General features: G+C 42.7%; 2 protein-coding genes across 2 annotated transcripts; both read left to right on the top strand.

The window, feature by feature from the left end:
- The first annotated feature begins 1,350 nt into the window (after positions 1–1,350).
- LOC132959383 (actin-related protein 3) lies at positions 1,351–6,217 on the top strand. Its single transcript, XM_061032332.1, has 12 exons — positions 1,351–1,540; positions 1,960–2,015; positions 2,941–3,065; positions 3,161–3,271; positions 3,734–3,829; positions 4,208–4,315; positions 4,401–4,544; positions 4,895–5,068; positions 5,317–5,409; positions 5,509–5,634; positions 5,739–5,822; positions 5,979–6,217. Exons 1-12 carry the CDS (start codon positions 1,497–1,499, stop codon positions 6,072–6,074), a joined length of 1,257 nt encoding a protein of 418 aa, XP_060888315.1. The 5' UTR covers positions 1,351–1,496; the 3' UTR covers positions 6,075–6,217.
- Positions 6,218–7,533: 1,316 nt separating this feature from the next.
- On the top strand, positions 7,534–10,705 carry LOC132959384 (transmembrane protein 182-like). The gene is made up of 5 exons (XM_061032333.1): positions 7,534–8,016; positions 9,572–9,668; positions 9,752–9,862; positions 9,944–10,081; positions 10,404–10,705. The coding sequence occupies exons 1-5, from the start codon at positions 7,834–7,836 to the stop codon at positions 10,670–10,672; spliced, it is 798 nt and encodes a 265-aa protein (XP_060888316.1). The 5' UTR covers positions 7,534–7,833; the 3' UTR covers positions 10,673–10,705.
- Positions 10,706–16,309: the final 5,604 nt, after the last annotated feature.

Here is a 16,309-nt window from a genome sequence, read left to right as displayed (position 1 = left end):
TCCTGACTCAGCAGATGCTTCAGATCATTGACGTAAATGTTTATTCTAGGACTTTAAAATCATTATGAGGTTCTGTTTTTTTCCACTTCTGCTTCAAAGAGGACAAAAGTCACCACTAGTGTTCAGTGCTGTTTATCCCAGCGATGTTAAAGGAAAGAGGGTCTTTGAAAGCAGCCTCCTGACAGTGATAAAACAAATGGTTCCAGCTACAGTTGTTGATAGAGAGTCTCCATCAAGTGGCCCCGGCTCGGCAGCGAGGAGACTGTTTCTATCAGGAGCAGCAGAGCCGAGGGCTTTTCTCTGAGAGTCACTGCGGTGAAGAGACTCTCCAGTGAGTGATGAGTCCGCCCGAGGACAAAGGACCAATGTTCTCTGTCCGGGGGGATTGGTTTTAATGTGCTAGAGCGCTCTGAAGCCAGAATCCAGCCCTGGAGCTCCATCCTGCTCATATATCGTCTTTATCAGTGACCCTACATGTAGTCAGGGAGGGTGAGGAGCTGTTTGTCAGCCTTTGATCGCAACTAAATCACTGATCTCATCGAGTGGAGTCAGCAGGCCATGATGAGACTGGTTGCTATTTTTAGTTCTATGGAGAAACCCCTATAAATTACATATTTTTTGACATTGTATTTTCAATGTGCTGTAATCTTTACATTTTCGAATCTTTCTCGGGATATTAAAAGAATGACATGAAGTGTTTTTAAGAAGTGAAACTCTCACAGGGAAACAACCTTTTCTCATGTTAATCTCAGCAACTGCAGTTGTTGCAGTTACCGTACCTGCACAGTTACAGTTCTGCTCAGTTAGCGGTTCTGCACATGTTAAATTTACAAATTATCCCTGCACTCATGTTCACTTCATTTGGCTGTCTACTCGCCGTTATATTGTATAGTTTCTGCTTATAATATGTCTACACTCATGCACTTTAACTTGTCAATACTGTCCATTTACAACTCTGTTTCTGCACATTTACATTTAATCTTTCATATTTAATTTACAACCATTTACAACTCTGTTTCTGCACATTTACATTTAATCTTCCATATTTAATCTTCCTATTGAAGACGAGTAATGCTTAGTTAAATCCTGGTTGTATATATTCACATTCTTAGTTTTGATATCTTTTAGTACTTATTTACTTTGTATTTAATATTATATTATGTTTAGATTTGCTAATATTGTGTTTTTTTACTCATATTGTGTGTTTGATAACCTGCTGCTGTAACGCCACAATTTCCCAGTTTGGGATGAATAAAGTAATTCTATTCTATTCTGTTCTGTTCTATTCTATCTGTCCACACGGGGGCAGTGTTGCGCCTTCGAAGCTGCTGACTCTGCACAAGAAGAAATCTTCTCAAACCCGGAAGCGTTTTCCTCTATCGGCCGAGACTACTATTCGCTCCGGCTGCTACGAGTTCAATCAGTTACTTTTTGGGTACCTGCTCGTATCGGGCGCCTGATATATTCCCTTTTAGACAGATTAAAGGAGAGCGAGCATGGCTGGTCGGCTACCGGCTTGTGTTGTTGACTGTGGCACGGGGTGAGTAACGAAAACAGGAGCTAGCTTGTTAGCACTAGCGAGGCTTTCATTGACTGTCAAACTTCAAGCTAACGCCCCGTGTAGCTCCTCATCTGAAATGTGCAGCCTTATCGAGCTGAATCGACCTTTTTGTAATAAAATAGTATCTGTAAAGTTTGGGGCTAACGCGACAATTAAGCCAAAGCGACTGCGTGGTTTGTTTTGTTAGTTTTAATTCTGAATAATGCTTCATCATTGCTTTTAGCCGATGTTAGCTGCTGGAGCTAATCTTACTTCCTGGACAAGCCTTCAAAGAAGAAAACATTTGACACATTTATGTTGTTTAACGATTAAAGTGCATGTTTAAAGTTTAAAACTGACATTTTTATTAACAAGGGAGTAACTCTATGCCAATGTGTTTCATCATTTCTTGTTTTTAGGTACACAAAGCTGGGTTATGCAGGAAACACTGAGCCACAGTTCATCATCCCTTCATGTAAGTAAAACACAGGATTTAGGTCTGCACCATTTATCAAACCGAAAGTGTAAGTGTGAATACGACTGCGTGTTATACAATAAATATAATATGATATAATGCAGTCATCAGAAGTTTTCATTCTGTTAATTGTTAAAGATTTGTAGACATTAAAAGTCCTCAAACAGACTAATATATGATCAGTTTCCCTTCCACTTTTCACCACAATGTGACTTCCAGGTCGACATCCTCATCTCACACAGGCCACTCTGTAATAGTTGAATCATTTACATGTATAAAAATAGACTTGTAAACTGGCTGTGTAAGAATTTACCTCTAGGCCACCGTCGCCCCGGTTTGGTTTAGTTTGTTGTTTTATTTTGTCAGGGCATGCACGACACACCTGTTGGGTCAGACCAACCCTAACCCTAAATCTAATTTACATCTGAGGTCTGTGGGCAGGAGCATCTGAAAAGAGTGACACACATTGTTGAAGCATGAATTAATTTTTTTTAAAGATTTTTTTAATGGATAGATAGGACAGTGGATAGAGTTGGAAATCAGAGAGAGGGTGGGGTGGGAGGCGAACCCGGGCCGCCCGCTTGACGACAGCCTCCATACAGGGGGCGCACGCCCTAACCACTGCGCCCCCAGCGCCCCAATGAATTCATTTTAACGTAACACACATGTCTGTGATGGTTTGTGAATAACCTGATATGATTTCATACACTGTACATTTGTCTTTTTAATGTTAATTTTATCGATGTATTGTTACTTTGTTGTTTTTATCTCTGCTTTGTAAGGTGACCATGAGTGCTTTGAAAGGCGCCTTTAAATAAAACGTGTTATTATTATTATAAAGAATAAACTGCCTTTCTTGTCTGAGTAAAACATTTCAATATTTCACTTAAACTGAAAAACATATTCTCTGGTTTTTCACCCTCAGGTATCGCCATCAAAGAATCGGCGAAGGTGGGAGACCAGGCCCAGCGCAGGATGATGAGGGGCGTTGACGACCTGGACTTTTTCATCGGGGACGAAGCCATCGACAAACCGTCGTATTCAACAAAAGTAAGAGGAAATCCAGGTGCTGTTCGTGAGTTAGTTTTTAGTTCAGCCTTCAGGCTCACAGTGACACTCACACCGTTCACCTGTGGCTCTTCCAGTGGCCGATCCGTCACGGGATTGTGGAGGACTGGGACCTGATGGAGAGATTCATGGAGCAGATCATCTTCAAGTATCTGCGGGCAGAACCTGAAGACCATTACTTTCTTCTGGTAAGTCAGTCCTGCTATATCCATCTATTTATTACTTTCAGGTTTGATGATAGTGAATACAGGATTATCTTGATTCCATATTTACTGAAATCAGTTATTAGCTGCTCTGGTTTGTGTTTAGACACCTCGGCATGTCATGCACAAAGTAGTCCCACACATTCACTCTCTTACCGCTGCAACAGTGACAAATGTTGTAATCAAAACAGTCGAGAAAAAGGGGCGCGTTAGTTAGATAATCCTCTGAATTGGAATCTGTGAATCCTGAATATCTCATGATGAGTTAACTAATAAATAAACATATTCATTGAGTTTAATACGAAGGCTAGACGGTCAGTTTTAAACCTATTTTGCAGGATCTCTTAAGTCTTTTCTTTGAGTTGGATTTCTTGATGTTTTCTTGAACACATTTTAGAATCCTGTCTCAAAGGTTGTTTATGTTTTTTTTTGATTCTCTCCCCACAGACGGAGCCTCCTCTCAACACACCGGAGAACAGGGAGTACACGGCTGAGATCATGTTCGAGTCCTTCAACGTCCCCGGACTCTACATCGCTGTTCAGGTACGTTTCTGAAACACCCCACCAAATGAAATGTTCTCCATCTCAAATCAACAAATGTGATGTGAAATTTTTTTTGAAAAAAGGCCCAAAAGTAGAATTTCACTGAACTTAAACCGATAAAAACACATTTACACTCAGATTGTGGCTCACCTTTACAATTAGCTTTGACTCTTACATTCAGGAAGTGTGTCAGAGTTTCTTTGAGGATTTGGACATTTTCCACTTGATTTCAATCCCTCACACTCGTCATCCTCTGTTTCTAAAACCCAGAACAGATTGAGTGACATTTGCTTGACTGTGATTATCTCATCTTACACCTTTTTTTGATTTGTTTTTTTTGCAACAAATTTGAATTAAAAATGGCTTTTCCTTCCTCAGGCTGTCCTGGCGCTGGCTGCATCCTGGACGTCCCGACAAGTTGGAGAGCGGACGCTGACGGGGACTGTGATCGACAGCGGAGACGGAGTGACGCACGTCATCCCTGTGGTAAGAGACGTTTCATTCATGAACCCCTTTTCTTTTCTTTTTACTTTGTGCTCCTCTCCCTTAACTAGTTGGGTTTGTTTTCCAGGCTGAAGGGTACGTCATCGGCAGCTGCATCAAGCACATCCCCATCGCCGGTCGGGACATCACGTACTTCACCCAACAGCTGCTGAGGGAGCGAGAGGTGGGGATTCCTCCGGAGCAGTCCCTGGAGACGGCTAAAGCTGTCAAGGTGGGTGTGCTTCTCTGTTTAACAACAACACATCAAAAGCTGGTATAAACTCATACTCATATCTGCTCACTACTTGTTAACAATCCTTAGTAATCCATCATGTTTACCCAGAAAGACCTTTGAAAAAGTCCAAATACACTGAAACTAAACTGAGATCAGTTCAGGGAAGTGAAGTTCAGTCTATTTGTGTCATGTTCTATTTTGAAATTAAAAAAAAGGAAGTGATGCTCTTAAAAGATGATGCTGGTTGTTGTAGTCTCTGTCATGCATTACTCAGCGTGGCCACTAGAGGTAAAAAACAAAGATGTAATAGTTGTTTTGGGTTTGTGTTTTTTTTAATTTTTTTTTAGGAGCGTTTCAGCTACGTCTGTCCCGACCTTGTGAAAGAGTTCAACAAGTACGACACAGACGGCTCCAAGTGGATCAAGCAGTACACGGGCATCAACGCCATCAGCAAGAAGGAGTTCACCATCGACGTGGGCTATGAGCGCTTCCTGGGGCCGGAGATCTTCTTCCACCCTGAGGTTCATATTGAATCTTAAATCTTTGATATCAAGTTAAGATGTCAGATTACATTCTGGATAAATAAATAAACTTGAAGTCAAAGGGTGTTTTTGACGTCAGCTCCTGGACAAAATGACACTTTATTTCCTTGTTTTGGTGTTAATCATGAAGATTTAGTGTGTTGTATTCTTCTCATAACAATATAATCCTATTCTGCTGATTCTCGAGGCACATATTGAGTGTTTTTTTTCCCTTTCTTCTCCTTCAGTTTGCCAACCCCGACTTCACCCAGCCGATCTCAGAGGTGGTGGACGAGGTCATCCAGAACTGCCCCATCGATGTCAGACGTCCGCTGTACAAGGTCAATTAACGCACAGACAACTTCACAGCTGGTCCAGTGTTTATGTTTATGTTTGTGTGTGCATGTTTTTAATGAGCCTCCTCGTTGTGCTGCATGCAGAACGTCGTGCTCTCCGGAGGCTCCACCATGTTCAGGGACTTCGGCAGACGCCTGCAGAGAGACCTGAAGAGGACGGTGGACGCCCGGCTGAAAATGAGCGAAGAGCTGAGCGGAGGCAAACTGAAGGTGAGGAGACGGGGTAGAAGGATGTAGATAAATCTGCAAAACAAGGCACATGCAGAAAGTTTTTTACAAGAATATTGACTAAATATTTTTTTTTTTTGTTGTAGCCTAAGCCCATCGACGTGCAGGTCATCACTCACCACATGCAGAGGTACGCTGTCTGGTTCGGAGGGTCGATGCTGGCATCTACAGTGAGTATATCAGAACTGATTTTTTAATTTCTCTATGACCCCATAATCGTCCTGAATGAAGCTTTTTACAAACCACAGAATATCTCCTAAATCTTCTTTTAATGCCAGTCTTTGGACAAAACCGGAGGCGCACTAAAACTGTGATTTCTGTTCCAGCCTGAGTTCTACCAAGTGTGCCACACCAAGAAAGACTACGAGGAGATCGGCCCGAGCATCTGTCGCCACAACCCCGTCTTCGGAGTTATGTCTTAGGGGGTGCTGTCCGAGGCGTGGCGAGACCTCACAATGCTGTGGAAGTCCCATGAGCCTTTGCACGGATGCTCCTGTCACACTCGTCATTCGAAAAATAGAGCGACAGCGGACCAAACAAACTGCCAAAAAAAAAAAAAGAAGAAGCAGCAGCAAATGTCCTGGAGGGAAAAAAAAAAAAGAAGAGGTGACTCAGCCCAAAGGATCCTCTACATAAAATGTTTACTGCGATAGGTTCATAATAGGTGATAACTCTTTGATTTCTGCGTGCCTCGTTAATGTACTTCTAATCTCCTCACAGGGTTGTGATATGTCATTCATCATCAGGAGTCCTGTAACGCACTGCTCTGTGTATATGGGGGGGGGGGGGGGGGTTGTTCTTGCCATATGTTATGTACTCTAAAAAAATAATGGTTGTTTAAAAAAGCGGGAAGCTCTTAGCTAGATCATTTTCCACAAAACATTTTTTTTTAGCATTAAGGTGCAAAAAAAAAATCAACGACAAGACATTCAGACCGTTCTTGATTTCCTTTTCTGTGTTTTGAAATGTCCCATGAAGAAATATTTATTTGAACGTAGATCGTTAAAAACACGTCAGGCATTTAAAAAAAAAATCTGAATCTGTTCAAATAAATATTTCCCACTTTTCCTTACTTTTTTTTTTTCAATGTGTATTAATCTTTTCAGGACCGTTCTGTTAGAAAAAAAACAAAAAGTAGTATTAATATATGAACATGCAGTTTGAACGACTGTTGTTGGACCATCACTGTTGCCTAGATCTCAGTTCTACTGGACAGCCTCGGGCTTGACCAAATCTGGATTTCAATGCCGGCATTCCAATAAATGCCACGGAGATATTTCTACAGTTGTGATGTATTTTTCTCTTCACATTGAACCATGTGTTTATGTATAAAGATGGACAACACATCTCCATCCCCTCCTGTTGTACCAAAGTGAAGCCAAAATACCCCCCCATCCCTCTAGAGTCTGCTTGTAAAGATGGGTTGGTTGAGCCACAGTATTCGCAGCTTTCCTAAACCAGATCAGGCATTTAATTTACACAGCATGTGTCAAAGACTCCTCAGGTCGGTACAGCCCACAGCAGAACACATTCTTGTGTCGTTTTTGAGCCGACGCTCCTCGACTGTGGAAGTTTTATGGCTCTTTTACTTTGACGGTTCTCCTCTACTTTGTGAATCCTTCACACACAGGAGCTGCATTTGTTAACAGAGCTGTCAAATAATGTCATTATACTCCTTGTGTTTAGCATCGGCTATCTCATTAAAACAAACATTTTTAAAAAAGTGAACATCTGCATGGTGAGCTTTAATGTTAAGGCCACGTTTGAGAAGACATGTATTTGGAGTCTCCCATCTGTTCATAAGTAATCTCCAAACATTCTGGCTTCACTTTAAGGGAACTGTCTGTGTCGTCCATCTTTTTATAAAGTCTATGTGCTGTGCTTCTACATGTTTAAATTTGGGTTTGAGGAAATACCATCAATGCCTTAATGTTATTTTAGTGTGAGTGAAAAGCCCCTGTAACTGTATCCCTTCATACATGAGGCCAGGAGTTATTTTCATGTCAGTGGTCAGTGCTGTCCACAGGCGTGTGTTTCTCACTCCCGGGTCACGTTATCTGCATCTTAAATGTCAGACCTGTCATTGTATTTGTAAGTTTGCATCAGTGTAGAGAGAATATGGCTGCAGACGAGTGAAACTGTCCATGTCAGTGTGTTCAGGGAGACTTTACAGGCTGTGTCATGACTCCGGCTGAGAGGCTGAAGGCGCTCCTCTTCTTGGCGTTGTTCTTCGGCGCGGCGGGGTTTCTGTTCACGCTGCTCTCCTGTGGTACCGAGTACTGGCTGCTGGCGGCAGAGACGTGCAACTCCAATAAGGGAACCTTCGGAGGAAGTGGCCTTAAAAAGGGGAAGAGCAGCAGTGAGGTATTTATTTGAGTAGATCGCTTTAAAGAGGAAGTAGAGTTGTAGAAATGAATCCAAGCAAAAATACAATTGAAGTGATTATTGATGGAGAGAAAACAAAAGGTAAGGCGAACAATAATTTGGCCACAGTGATGAAAGTAAAACTTACATTTGGAGTCCTCAGATTTTTCTCAGTAGATTGAGAGGAATAATTAAAGTTATAATCCAATAAATGATTAATTTTTAAAGTTGTACATGCCACTGGTGACATCAAAATGTCAAAACACAACTGTAAGGTTGTCATCCAGAATGACCAGCAGGGGGCAGTGCATGAAAAGGAACACATTTCCTCTGCTGCAGCCCGGTTAGCAGCCCATAGTGAGGTGAAATAAATCAAAGCAGCAACACAAGTGAAACTACTGTTGGCTTGTCCAGTGTGAAGTGTAACTGTTACTGAGATGATTCTTAACAGCTTCTTTTTCAGGCACACATCCACGACCCCCTAAAAACAGGTCAGCGACCCATTGTAGAGGGCCCGACCTACTTTAATATGATTAATATTAGGAGCTAAATTGTACCAAAGGCCGATTTATAGCTTTTCTCTTCTTCCTGCAAGTTTTTGTTCTTTGTATCCGCCGAAGGGTAAAAAAGGATGCCTCTCCGTTAAACACAACCAAAGAAAACAAATTAAATGAGTGAACTACCCTAAAGTTTAGTCAAAGTAACAAGGAGAAGTGGAGGAAATCGGTGAAGGGCAAAGAAAAATTAAGAGTGTTTCAAGTTGAGAATGAATATGGATAATGTTGTAAGCAGTTATTTTGTTTTACACTACAAATCTCAAGCCCAGCTCCTCCAACCTTTGTGTAATTATTAGAGCACAAAAGAGATATTTAGTGTGGTCACACGTGCAGGTAAAATGCATACAGGTGCAGGGAGAGAGGAAATAAGTCTGCACACTGTTTGTCCGGTCAAACTTCAGTTGAAATATTTTTACTTCATTGTAAAATACAAAGAGGTTTTGGAAATTGTGTATTTCTAATGTTCCTCTTCTTCCTGAGGTTTATGTCTCCCTCTTGTGGTGATTAAATGTATTCTCCCTGTTTTGAGTCGTTCAGGAGGTGATCATGATTATCACTTGATTTCCACATTTTAGAAAAGACAGTTTGTCAACTAATCCAGTCTTACTTCATAAATGCACAGGTCAGTCCTGTGATAAATGTAACACAGACACTTTGATAATCAGCCAGCTGCTCGATGTCAACATGTTCATGAAAAACGACATCAAAATAATCTACCCCGGTCGCAGATGGCCTAGTGGTTAGGTCACCCCCCATGTGTGGAGGATGTGTTCCTCCAGCTGGACGGCCCGGGTTCAGGTCTGACCTGTGGCTCCTTTCTCGCATGTCGTTTCCCGCTCTTTCTCTCGCCCCGGTTTCCTACTCTATCCACTCTCCTATCCAATAAAGGCAAAAACTCCAGGGACATAATATGAAACTTGAAAGTCAGAACCAAAAGTTGTAGTTTCCTTGATTCTGGATTGAACATTTTAATTTCCTGTGTTTTGCTGACTCATCAGGCTTTCGGCGGAGTGAGGATCTTCCACGAGGGTCTGTTCTGGCGCTGCTCCTTCATGGCTGAATCTGAGGACTTTTCAACGTGGGACCTCTGGATCTGTGAGAATCTTTACGTCTGTCAAACTGATCAGATGCATCAGAGTCTGACAAACAAAGCGTCATGACTGCCTCTTTCTCTTCAGCCAATCAGCCGTCATCCAGGCTCTGCAAGGCTGCTTTCCTCTTCCCATTTCCTGTTTATGAACCATCGGGGGCGGAGCCAACAGAGCCGTTCGAACACCCCTCTGCTATTGGTTGGTCATTTTCTTATTAAAATGATGAATTAATCCTTTTCAGAGTGTTAAGATCTTAATTTTTTTTCTTCTATATTCCAGTTTTCAGGACGTTCTGGAGCATCTTCCTGGTTGCAGGCTCCGTGTCGGTCTTTATTGGTGGATTTGCAGTCATCTGTGCGGGACCACTGGCCAATCACAAGCTCTATAAAATGGGCGGGGCTTTACAGCTGAGCGGCGGTAAGGATCATGTCATCATGCTGAGAGTTCAAATTAAGAAATGAAACATCATATGTCAGCATTTCTCTTCAATTGATGATCACTTTAGAGACGTTTTGTTAATGAGTGAACGCAGGTGTTGTTTGTGTGATTCTCACCGCCTGTTTGAAGCCTCGCTTTCAGGAAATATTAGACAGTAGTAAGACGGGAGCACTTTGACATAGATTGTAACTCTCATAACTTATACATGCAGAAAGAGACGTGTTTACAGATTATACTGAAGGACATAACGAAGAAAAAGGTCAAAATAAATGAAATAAAGGTGTGTCGTCCTGTGTGTCAGGTGTGTGTCTGCTGGCCGTGGTGGTCATGTACCTGATGTGGGTGCAGGTTTTGGACACTCTGGAGCAGTTTGTCCTCCATCAGAGACTCTCCTCCTGTCCCTCCTTCCACCTCAGCATCCAGCTCGGCCCTTCTTTCCTCCTCGCTCCTGTGGCCGTCTTCTCCTGCCTGCTGGCTGGTCTGCTCTCACTCCTCATTGGTCGGATGATTCAGGAGGTACGGAGAGAGAAAAACCAGAACGTTCCAGAAGCTCCAGAAGCTGATGTTTGACTGTTTAAAAGATATAAACCCTTTAAATAATTAGCCTGTTTTAAGCTTTGTGTCTGACCTTTTATTTTTTACACTATTTAAAGGTTTTCTGACTGTTAGGTTTACCTGCTTCAAATTCATTCAAAATAAATATATACGCTGACATTAGCTATTGAAACCGCCATTTCTTTTGTGGTGAGATGTATTTAGAAAGATGTATTGGACATGTCGGGCTTCTCTTGCAAAATACAAAAAAGGAAGTTACACACATGGGGAAAATGGCACACAGGGTTAGACTTCAAAGATGAGGAGATTGTCCAATAAAAAGTCGGTGTTCTGGGGCAGTGATGTTAAAGGCAGCATCAGGGGAAGTTTGTTTCTTTAAGAGACAGCGGAGCGTCTAACAACACTAATCCACTATCTCCTCCTCTCTGGGTTTTTTCTTTCTCAGGTTAAATTGATTGGCCGAGACAATCATAAAACGATGCATCACAAGATCTGATTGACTGAAGAATATAAGAAGGTAAATTGCAGGATTCACATGTTTATTCTCTATAGTTTAGTGTTAGCTTCACCTCTTATCAAGCTTCACTTTTCACAACTGTCTGACATCGCTGTCTTCTTCTTCTTCTTTGGCCATTTAATTGCCAGTCACATAACATTCATTTAGGAGTGAGTCGGACTGGCAGGGAATCTGTTTAGAGAGCTGTTCACTCAAAATGTATATTGGGTAGGGGCGCCGGTGGTCTAGTGGTTGGCGTGTGCGGCCCGTATGCAGAGGCTGTGGTCTTCCAGGTGGGCGGCCTGGGTTCAAATCCGGCCTGTGGCTCCCTTCTCGCATGTCCTTCTCACTCTCCCCGGTTTCTGACTCTGTCCACTGTCCTGTCTCTAAAGTGAGGCATATAAAGCCCAGGAAATAATCAATCCCAGGAATCAGCACAGCAATGTAAAGCTGTATCCATTTTTTTTGTCGCACCTCTACTCTTCCCTTATCAGTGCAGAAATTATTTTTAATCTATGAAAGTGATCCCGGTGTAATGAATCGTCCAATAATCTCGCTCTGCTTTGATTATAATTGATGAATCAATGCAGACAGACGGGTAGAAAAGATGTCTGCCTGTCATTTGAACATCAGGTCTGAAATATTGGGTCAGCAGGATGGAGATAATAATAAATTAGACTGTCATAATCCATTTTGTGTTTCAGTGTATGTAAAACATCAAACGGCCACTAGAGGGCAGTGTTGCTCTAAGATCAGGATGTCCAACCACGTCAGAGCAGAAATGCAAAGCTGCAGTTGCTCGTGTCAGATTATGGAGGAGAAATTTGTAAGTGATAATTATTTCAGCAAACAAAAGAAAATGATTTTTTTTTTTTTGTCGAGTTCAGAAACATTATATGAGAAGGGGGAGGGGCTTGTGGGGGCCCGGAGTCACACCTTGATAATTGGAAAAGGCAGACAGAAGTGAGACCTTGATGTGATGGTGACAAAAGGGGTGAGCAAAAAGAGAGAGAGAGAGAGAGAGAGAGAGAGGGAATGCTCATCAGCGAGTCTTTCAATATTCCTTCATGTCTGATGCCTCTTCATCCCCGCTCCTCTTCATCTCTGCTGTGAACCAGGCGAGTGTAATTACACCTGAGCGTGTCACATTCACTTCCCCCGGCCTTCACCGTGGTTAAACTCGTGTCACCTCCTCTCCCTCGTCACACGGCGAGCGCCACACGCAGTCCCGGGGTTTAAAAGGGCGATCTTTATTTTCGCACGAACGCCAGGAGATCCAGTCATATCGCCTGCTTTCAATCTGGCAGAGCAGCACGGTGGCAGATTCATTACCAAACGTCCAGCCTGAGCTCACATTCTTTATATACTCTCCACACGAGCTCTATAGTCTTTACATCACATCATCACAGCAGCTCTTTGTCTGCAGGAGATAGAAATGTCCACAGCAATTACAGCAGCGGCAACAGAGACACCTGAAGAAGAAGCAACTTCAATACACCAAATCTCATTGACTTTTTAATGCGTTTAACAAAGACAAGGAGCAGAAAGTTCAAGTCAAATCTTTACCTGTACTTTAGTTTGAATTTCTGTATTTATGCATGCTTTGGATGTGCAAACTAGTACGAAGCCTTAAGGCTGCAAGTAGCTTTTATTTTTGTTATTGATGGGTTGCATCTTCTATAAATTATCAGTAGAGGAGAAAATGTCCAACAAAGTTTTTAAAAGTCCAAGAAGCCGTCTTCAAATGTCTCGTTTTGAACTTCACCACCCCTGCAAATAATAGCTCAATGTATGTGTTTAATATCATTAAATGATTCCACAATGTAGAGTACTTCTACGTGTATTTAGCAGCCTGTAACAGCTGTACAGCACCTTTTCTTCCCTCTTGCTCCCCCTGTTCGCTCTCATGTTGGTACGCTCTACCTCCACATTACCCACAGGCCAACCCAGGGGGCGCAATTATTCAGGCCTTTGCTCAGCCAAGTAGAAGAAATTAGCCTCTTCTCCTGAACCAAGACCTTCTAACCTGCACCAGGACCCGGGGCTGCCTCTCTGACTAGAATGACCCCCCGTGACTTCCCTCCGCAGACCTTGTTTTCCATACATATGAGCCCGTGCTGGCCCGAGCCACGCTTGGCTGCCATATGGTCTCTCTTTCCCCCGGCTGGCAGAGAGGGGCTGGGGAGCTGCGGGCTATGAAATACACAAAAAAAACAACAAAAAAAACACACCCACACCTTGATTATCCCTGTGCATCCCCTCCTGGAAGGATGCTGGTGTCCTCGGGCCAACGATGCGCTTTACAAAAATTCAACAAACAATCCAGGAGAGAACGCCAATTCGTCATATTTATCAGGCTTTAAAAGCTCTAATATAAAAGATTTGTAAGGAAATGTAAAAAAAAAAAAAAAAAAAAAAAAAAATGCCTGGTGAAACTGCATGTTTGGCAGCTCTCAGTTAGAGGCTCGGATTCTTTTATCGTTGATTAGTGAGCAGATTGAATATATGGAGAAAAAGCAGCAAGAATAAACAATTCTCCATCATCTGTCCATGAATGACAGAATGACGTGGTGTGTGCAGCAGGTTGGTTTGCTGTCTTAAAAAGCAACGTCATTGTAGTGATTTTAACTTCATATCGATATCCTTACTCTGTGCACAGTTTAATATTCTTACTAGTATTTATATACAATTTTATAGACAATCTACAGTATGTTTCAAAGTTTGCAAATGCATTACCAACCAATCATGGCAAAGCAGACGGTGATAAAAGGTAGAGTCTGTTCTCAGGGTGTAAAAACAAAGAATCTTTCCTCTTCTTCTGTTATTCCTCGTATTCATTTTCTCGGTTTAAGTAATTCCGAGTTGCAGGTGGCTCGCTCTCTGTGTCTGTGCTCAGATCCTCCTCCCTCTCCTCCCTCTCCTCCTGTCGGTCTCTGGGTGGATTCTCCCTCCCTCCTTTTCATCTTCTCGGAGCAGTCAGTGGCGGATAATGAGGTGTGTGGCCTGGCACTGTGCTCCCTGACTCCTGGAGTACAGTAGGAGTTAGAGAATCCTTCAAGGCTTTGCAGGTAGTGAGGTGAACGGCTGTGATCGAGGGGGGTTACCTTCATACAGTGGTAGTGTCCATAACAAATGAAAGTTGAATTCACAATCACACTTTGACCGTTAATGATTTCGGTTGAATGGAAAGACTTTTGTCCAGGAAACCTTCAGAAACCTTTACGGTCAAACCAATCGTTGTTCAGGCTGCGGCTCATTCTCACAGTTTCCCTCCAATATGGCCGTGCAAATACACCAGCCCCACTTAATTCCGTAAGATGTCTGCGTTTTTATTTTGTAAGCTCGCCAACTGAAGCTTTTTTTTTTTTTTATGTATGCAAGCTATTAGAAGTAGCTATTGTGTGTATGCCTCTGAGTGGCTCTTTTAGCCGAGCTCAGACTCGCCATGTCTGACAAACGGGATTCAATTTGAGCGTTTAATTCTTTGTCTTACTTAAAACAGCGAGGTGAATATCCCTCTTACAGCCTGTCTTCACTCCTCCTCTTCCTCCTCCGAGCCCGTCTGCTCTCTCCATTCTCTCTATCTCCGCTTTATGACAGGCCTCTTACCTTGTGACTACAGATACCTGAGAGCTGAAGGCCTTATCATAGCGGGGGCCAAATGAGACACGGGAGGAAAAACGATGGCTTTTCTTTATCTTTGCCCCCTCTCCTCCTCGGGGCCACTTTTCCATCAGGTCACTGTGTGTACATTCAGAGAGGGTAAACTGATTCTATTGAACCAGTCCTCCACCTTCTCTCACCTGGTCCTCGTGGCTCCAAATGGGCTTTCTGCTGTTTTTCTATTTTCTTGTCTTCTTCTTCACCCCCCCTACCCCCCCTTCCCCCCCTGAAAGAAAATGATCAACACCGTGTACTGGAAGAGAGAGAGAGAGAGCGGAAGACGGCGAGAAAGATTAAATCCAAGTTTCTTTCATCCATGAGCGCTTTCATCTCTCTCTTTTTTTTCAAACAGAGGGAATTATCAGCACCACAACCGACACAGGCTTTTGACGAGGGCGATGGCGGCGAATGGGGAGGAGGAGGTTGGTGGGAAAAGGGAGGAGGCAGGAGATGAGGGAGTTTGGTGGTTGCAGATCGAAGAGGGAATCCACTTCCTACATTAGCTTAGCTGTCTAGCGTCTTGGTTTATCTACAGAGGGCCAGGGGTGCTTCTTTTTGTCTCGCTTCGCTGTGTTCGTACTTTTTTGATATTGAATATTTCTCTAAGTGTAGCAGTTATTCTTAAAAGACAATCAGGGAACTCGTAGCACTCCTCAATATCTCAGTGCGACTTAAAGTTTGAGTGTAAAAGAGTCAAAACAAGCGAGTGAGAGCTAGGCTAACAGACCTCAACAGCCACTAAAGGAACAGTGCTAATCCACCTTTCCAAAAATGAAACCAAAACTAAAAAGATGATTTCCCCCCCCTTCTTGAATCCTTCAGAGACACTTGGCATGACGTCTAATCTCCACTGTTCTGACTGTTTTTTTCATTAAATTTGTGTCAGGACTCATTTCGGAGGGGGAATGAATACAGATGTCAGGATGCCATCGAATCCCATCGCGGGGCCTTTTAATGAGATAACAGGCTTTAGTCAAAGAATTAGCGCTATTGAAATAAAAAAAAAAAACTGAATGAGATTAGTTCAATGGGATGTGGATGCAGAGTGGAACGAGACTTTGACTGTGGAGAGGAAGAGCGAAGGGGAGACCCGAGTCATATCAGACCTGCCCTGCCAAATCACAAATCTATTTCCGACACTGGTATTAATTATCAAACTAAAGCTGCTGTTGCATATTGATTCATCAGGGTGTGCGCTTGTATTATCTCCTATTAAGCAGAGGGAAAAAAAAGAGAGATTATATGAAGCCTTCGGGGGCGTTTTATGGATCCTGTGAGACTGTTAAACCATGTCACGGACTCCAGAGCAACAAGACACGCTCCCTGTGTGTTTGTGTGTTTGCCCTGCTTCTCATGTGGGCTTGAATGCTCTCTTAAGCTTTAAATTTGATTATTTTAGTGAACATTTTTCAATTAGCCCGATGATTATGGCCTTGAATATATTTCTGGGCACAGAAATGCGTCTGAATGCAAACACATCTGTGTATATTTGG

The sequence above is a fragment of the Labrus mixtus genome, chromosome 24, assembly GCF_963584025.1.
Source record: "Labrus mixtus chromosome 24, fLabMix1.1, whole genome shotgun sequence".
Classification (NCBI taxonomy): Eukaryota; Metazoa; Chordata; class Actinopteri; order Labriformes; family Labridae; genus Labrus; species Labrus mixtus.
This window is presented reverse-complemented; position numbering and strand designations above follow the sequence as displayed.

Bases quoted from the DNA above. Each gene is read 5' to 3' on its own strand.
- LOC132959383 (XM_061032332.1), top strand. From the start codon at position 1,497: ATGGCTGGTCGGCTACCGGCTTGTGTTGTTGACTGTGGCACGGG. The intron at 3,272-3,733 runs GTAAGTCAGTCC...CTCTCCCCACAG, and splicing joins AAGACCATTACTTTCTTCTG to ACGGAGCCTCCTCTCAACAC. The intron at 5,823-5,978 runs GTGAGTATATCA...TTTCTGTTCCAG, and splicing joins GGTCGATGCTGGCATCTACA to CCTGAGTTCTACCAAGTGTG.
- LOC132959384 (XM_061032333.1), top strand. From the start codon at position 7,834: ATGACTCCGGCTGAGAGGCTGAAGGCGCTCCTCTTCTTGGCGTTGTTC. The intron at 8,017-9,571 runs GTATTTATTTGA...CTGACTCATCAG, and splicing joins AGGGGAAGAGCAGCAGTGAG to GCTTTCGGCGGAGTGAGGAT. The intron at 9,669-9,751 runs GTGAGAATCTTT...CTTTCTCTTCAG, and splicing joins AACGTGGGACCTCTGGATCT to CCAATCAGCCGTCATCCAGG.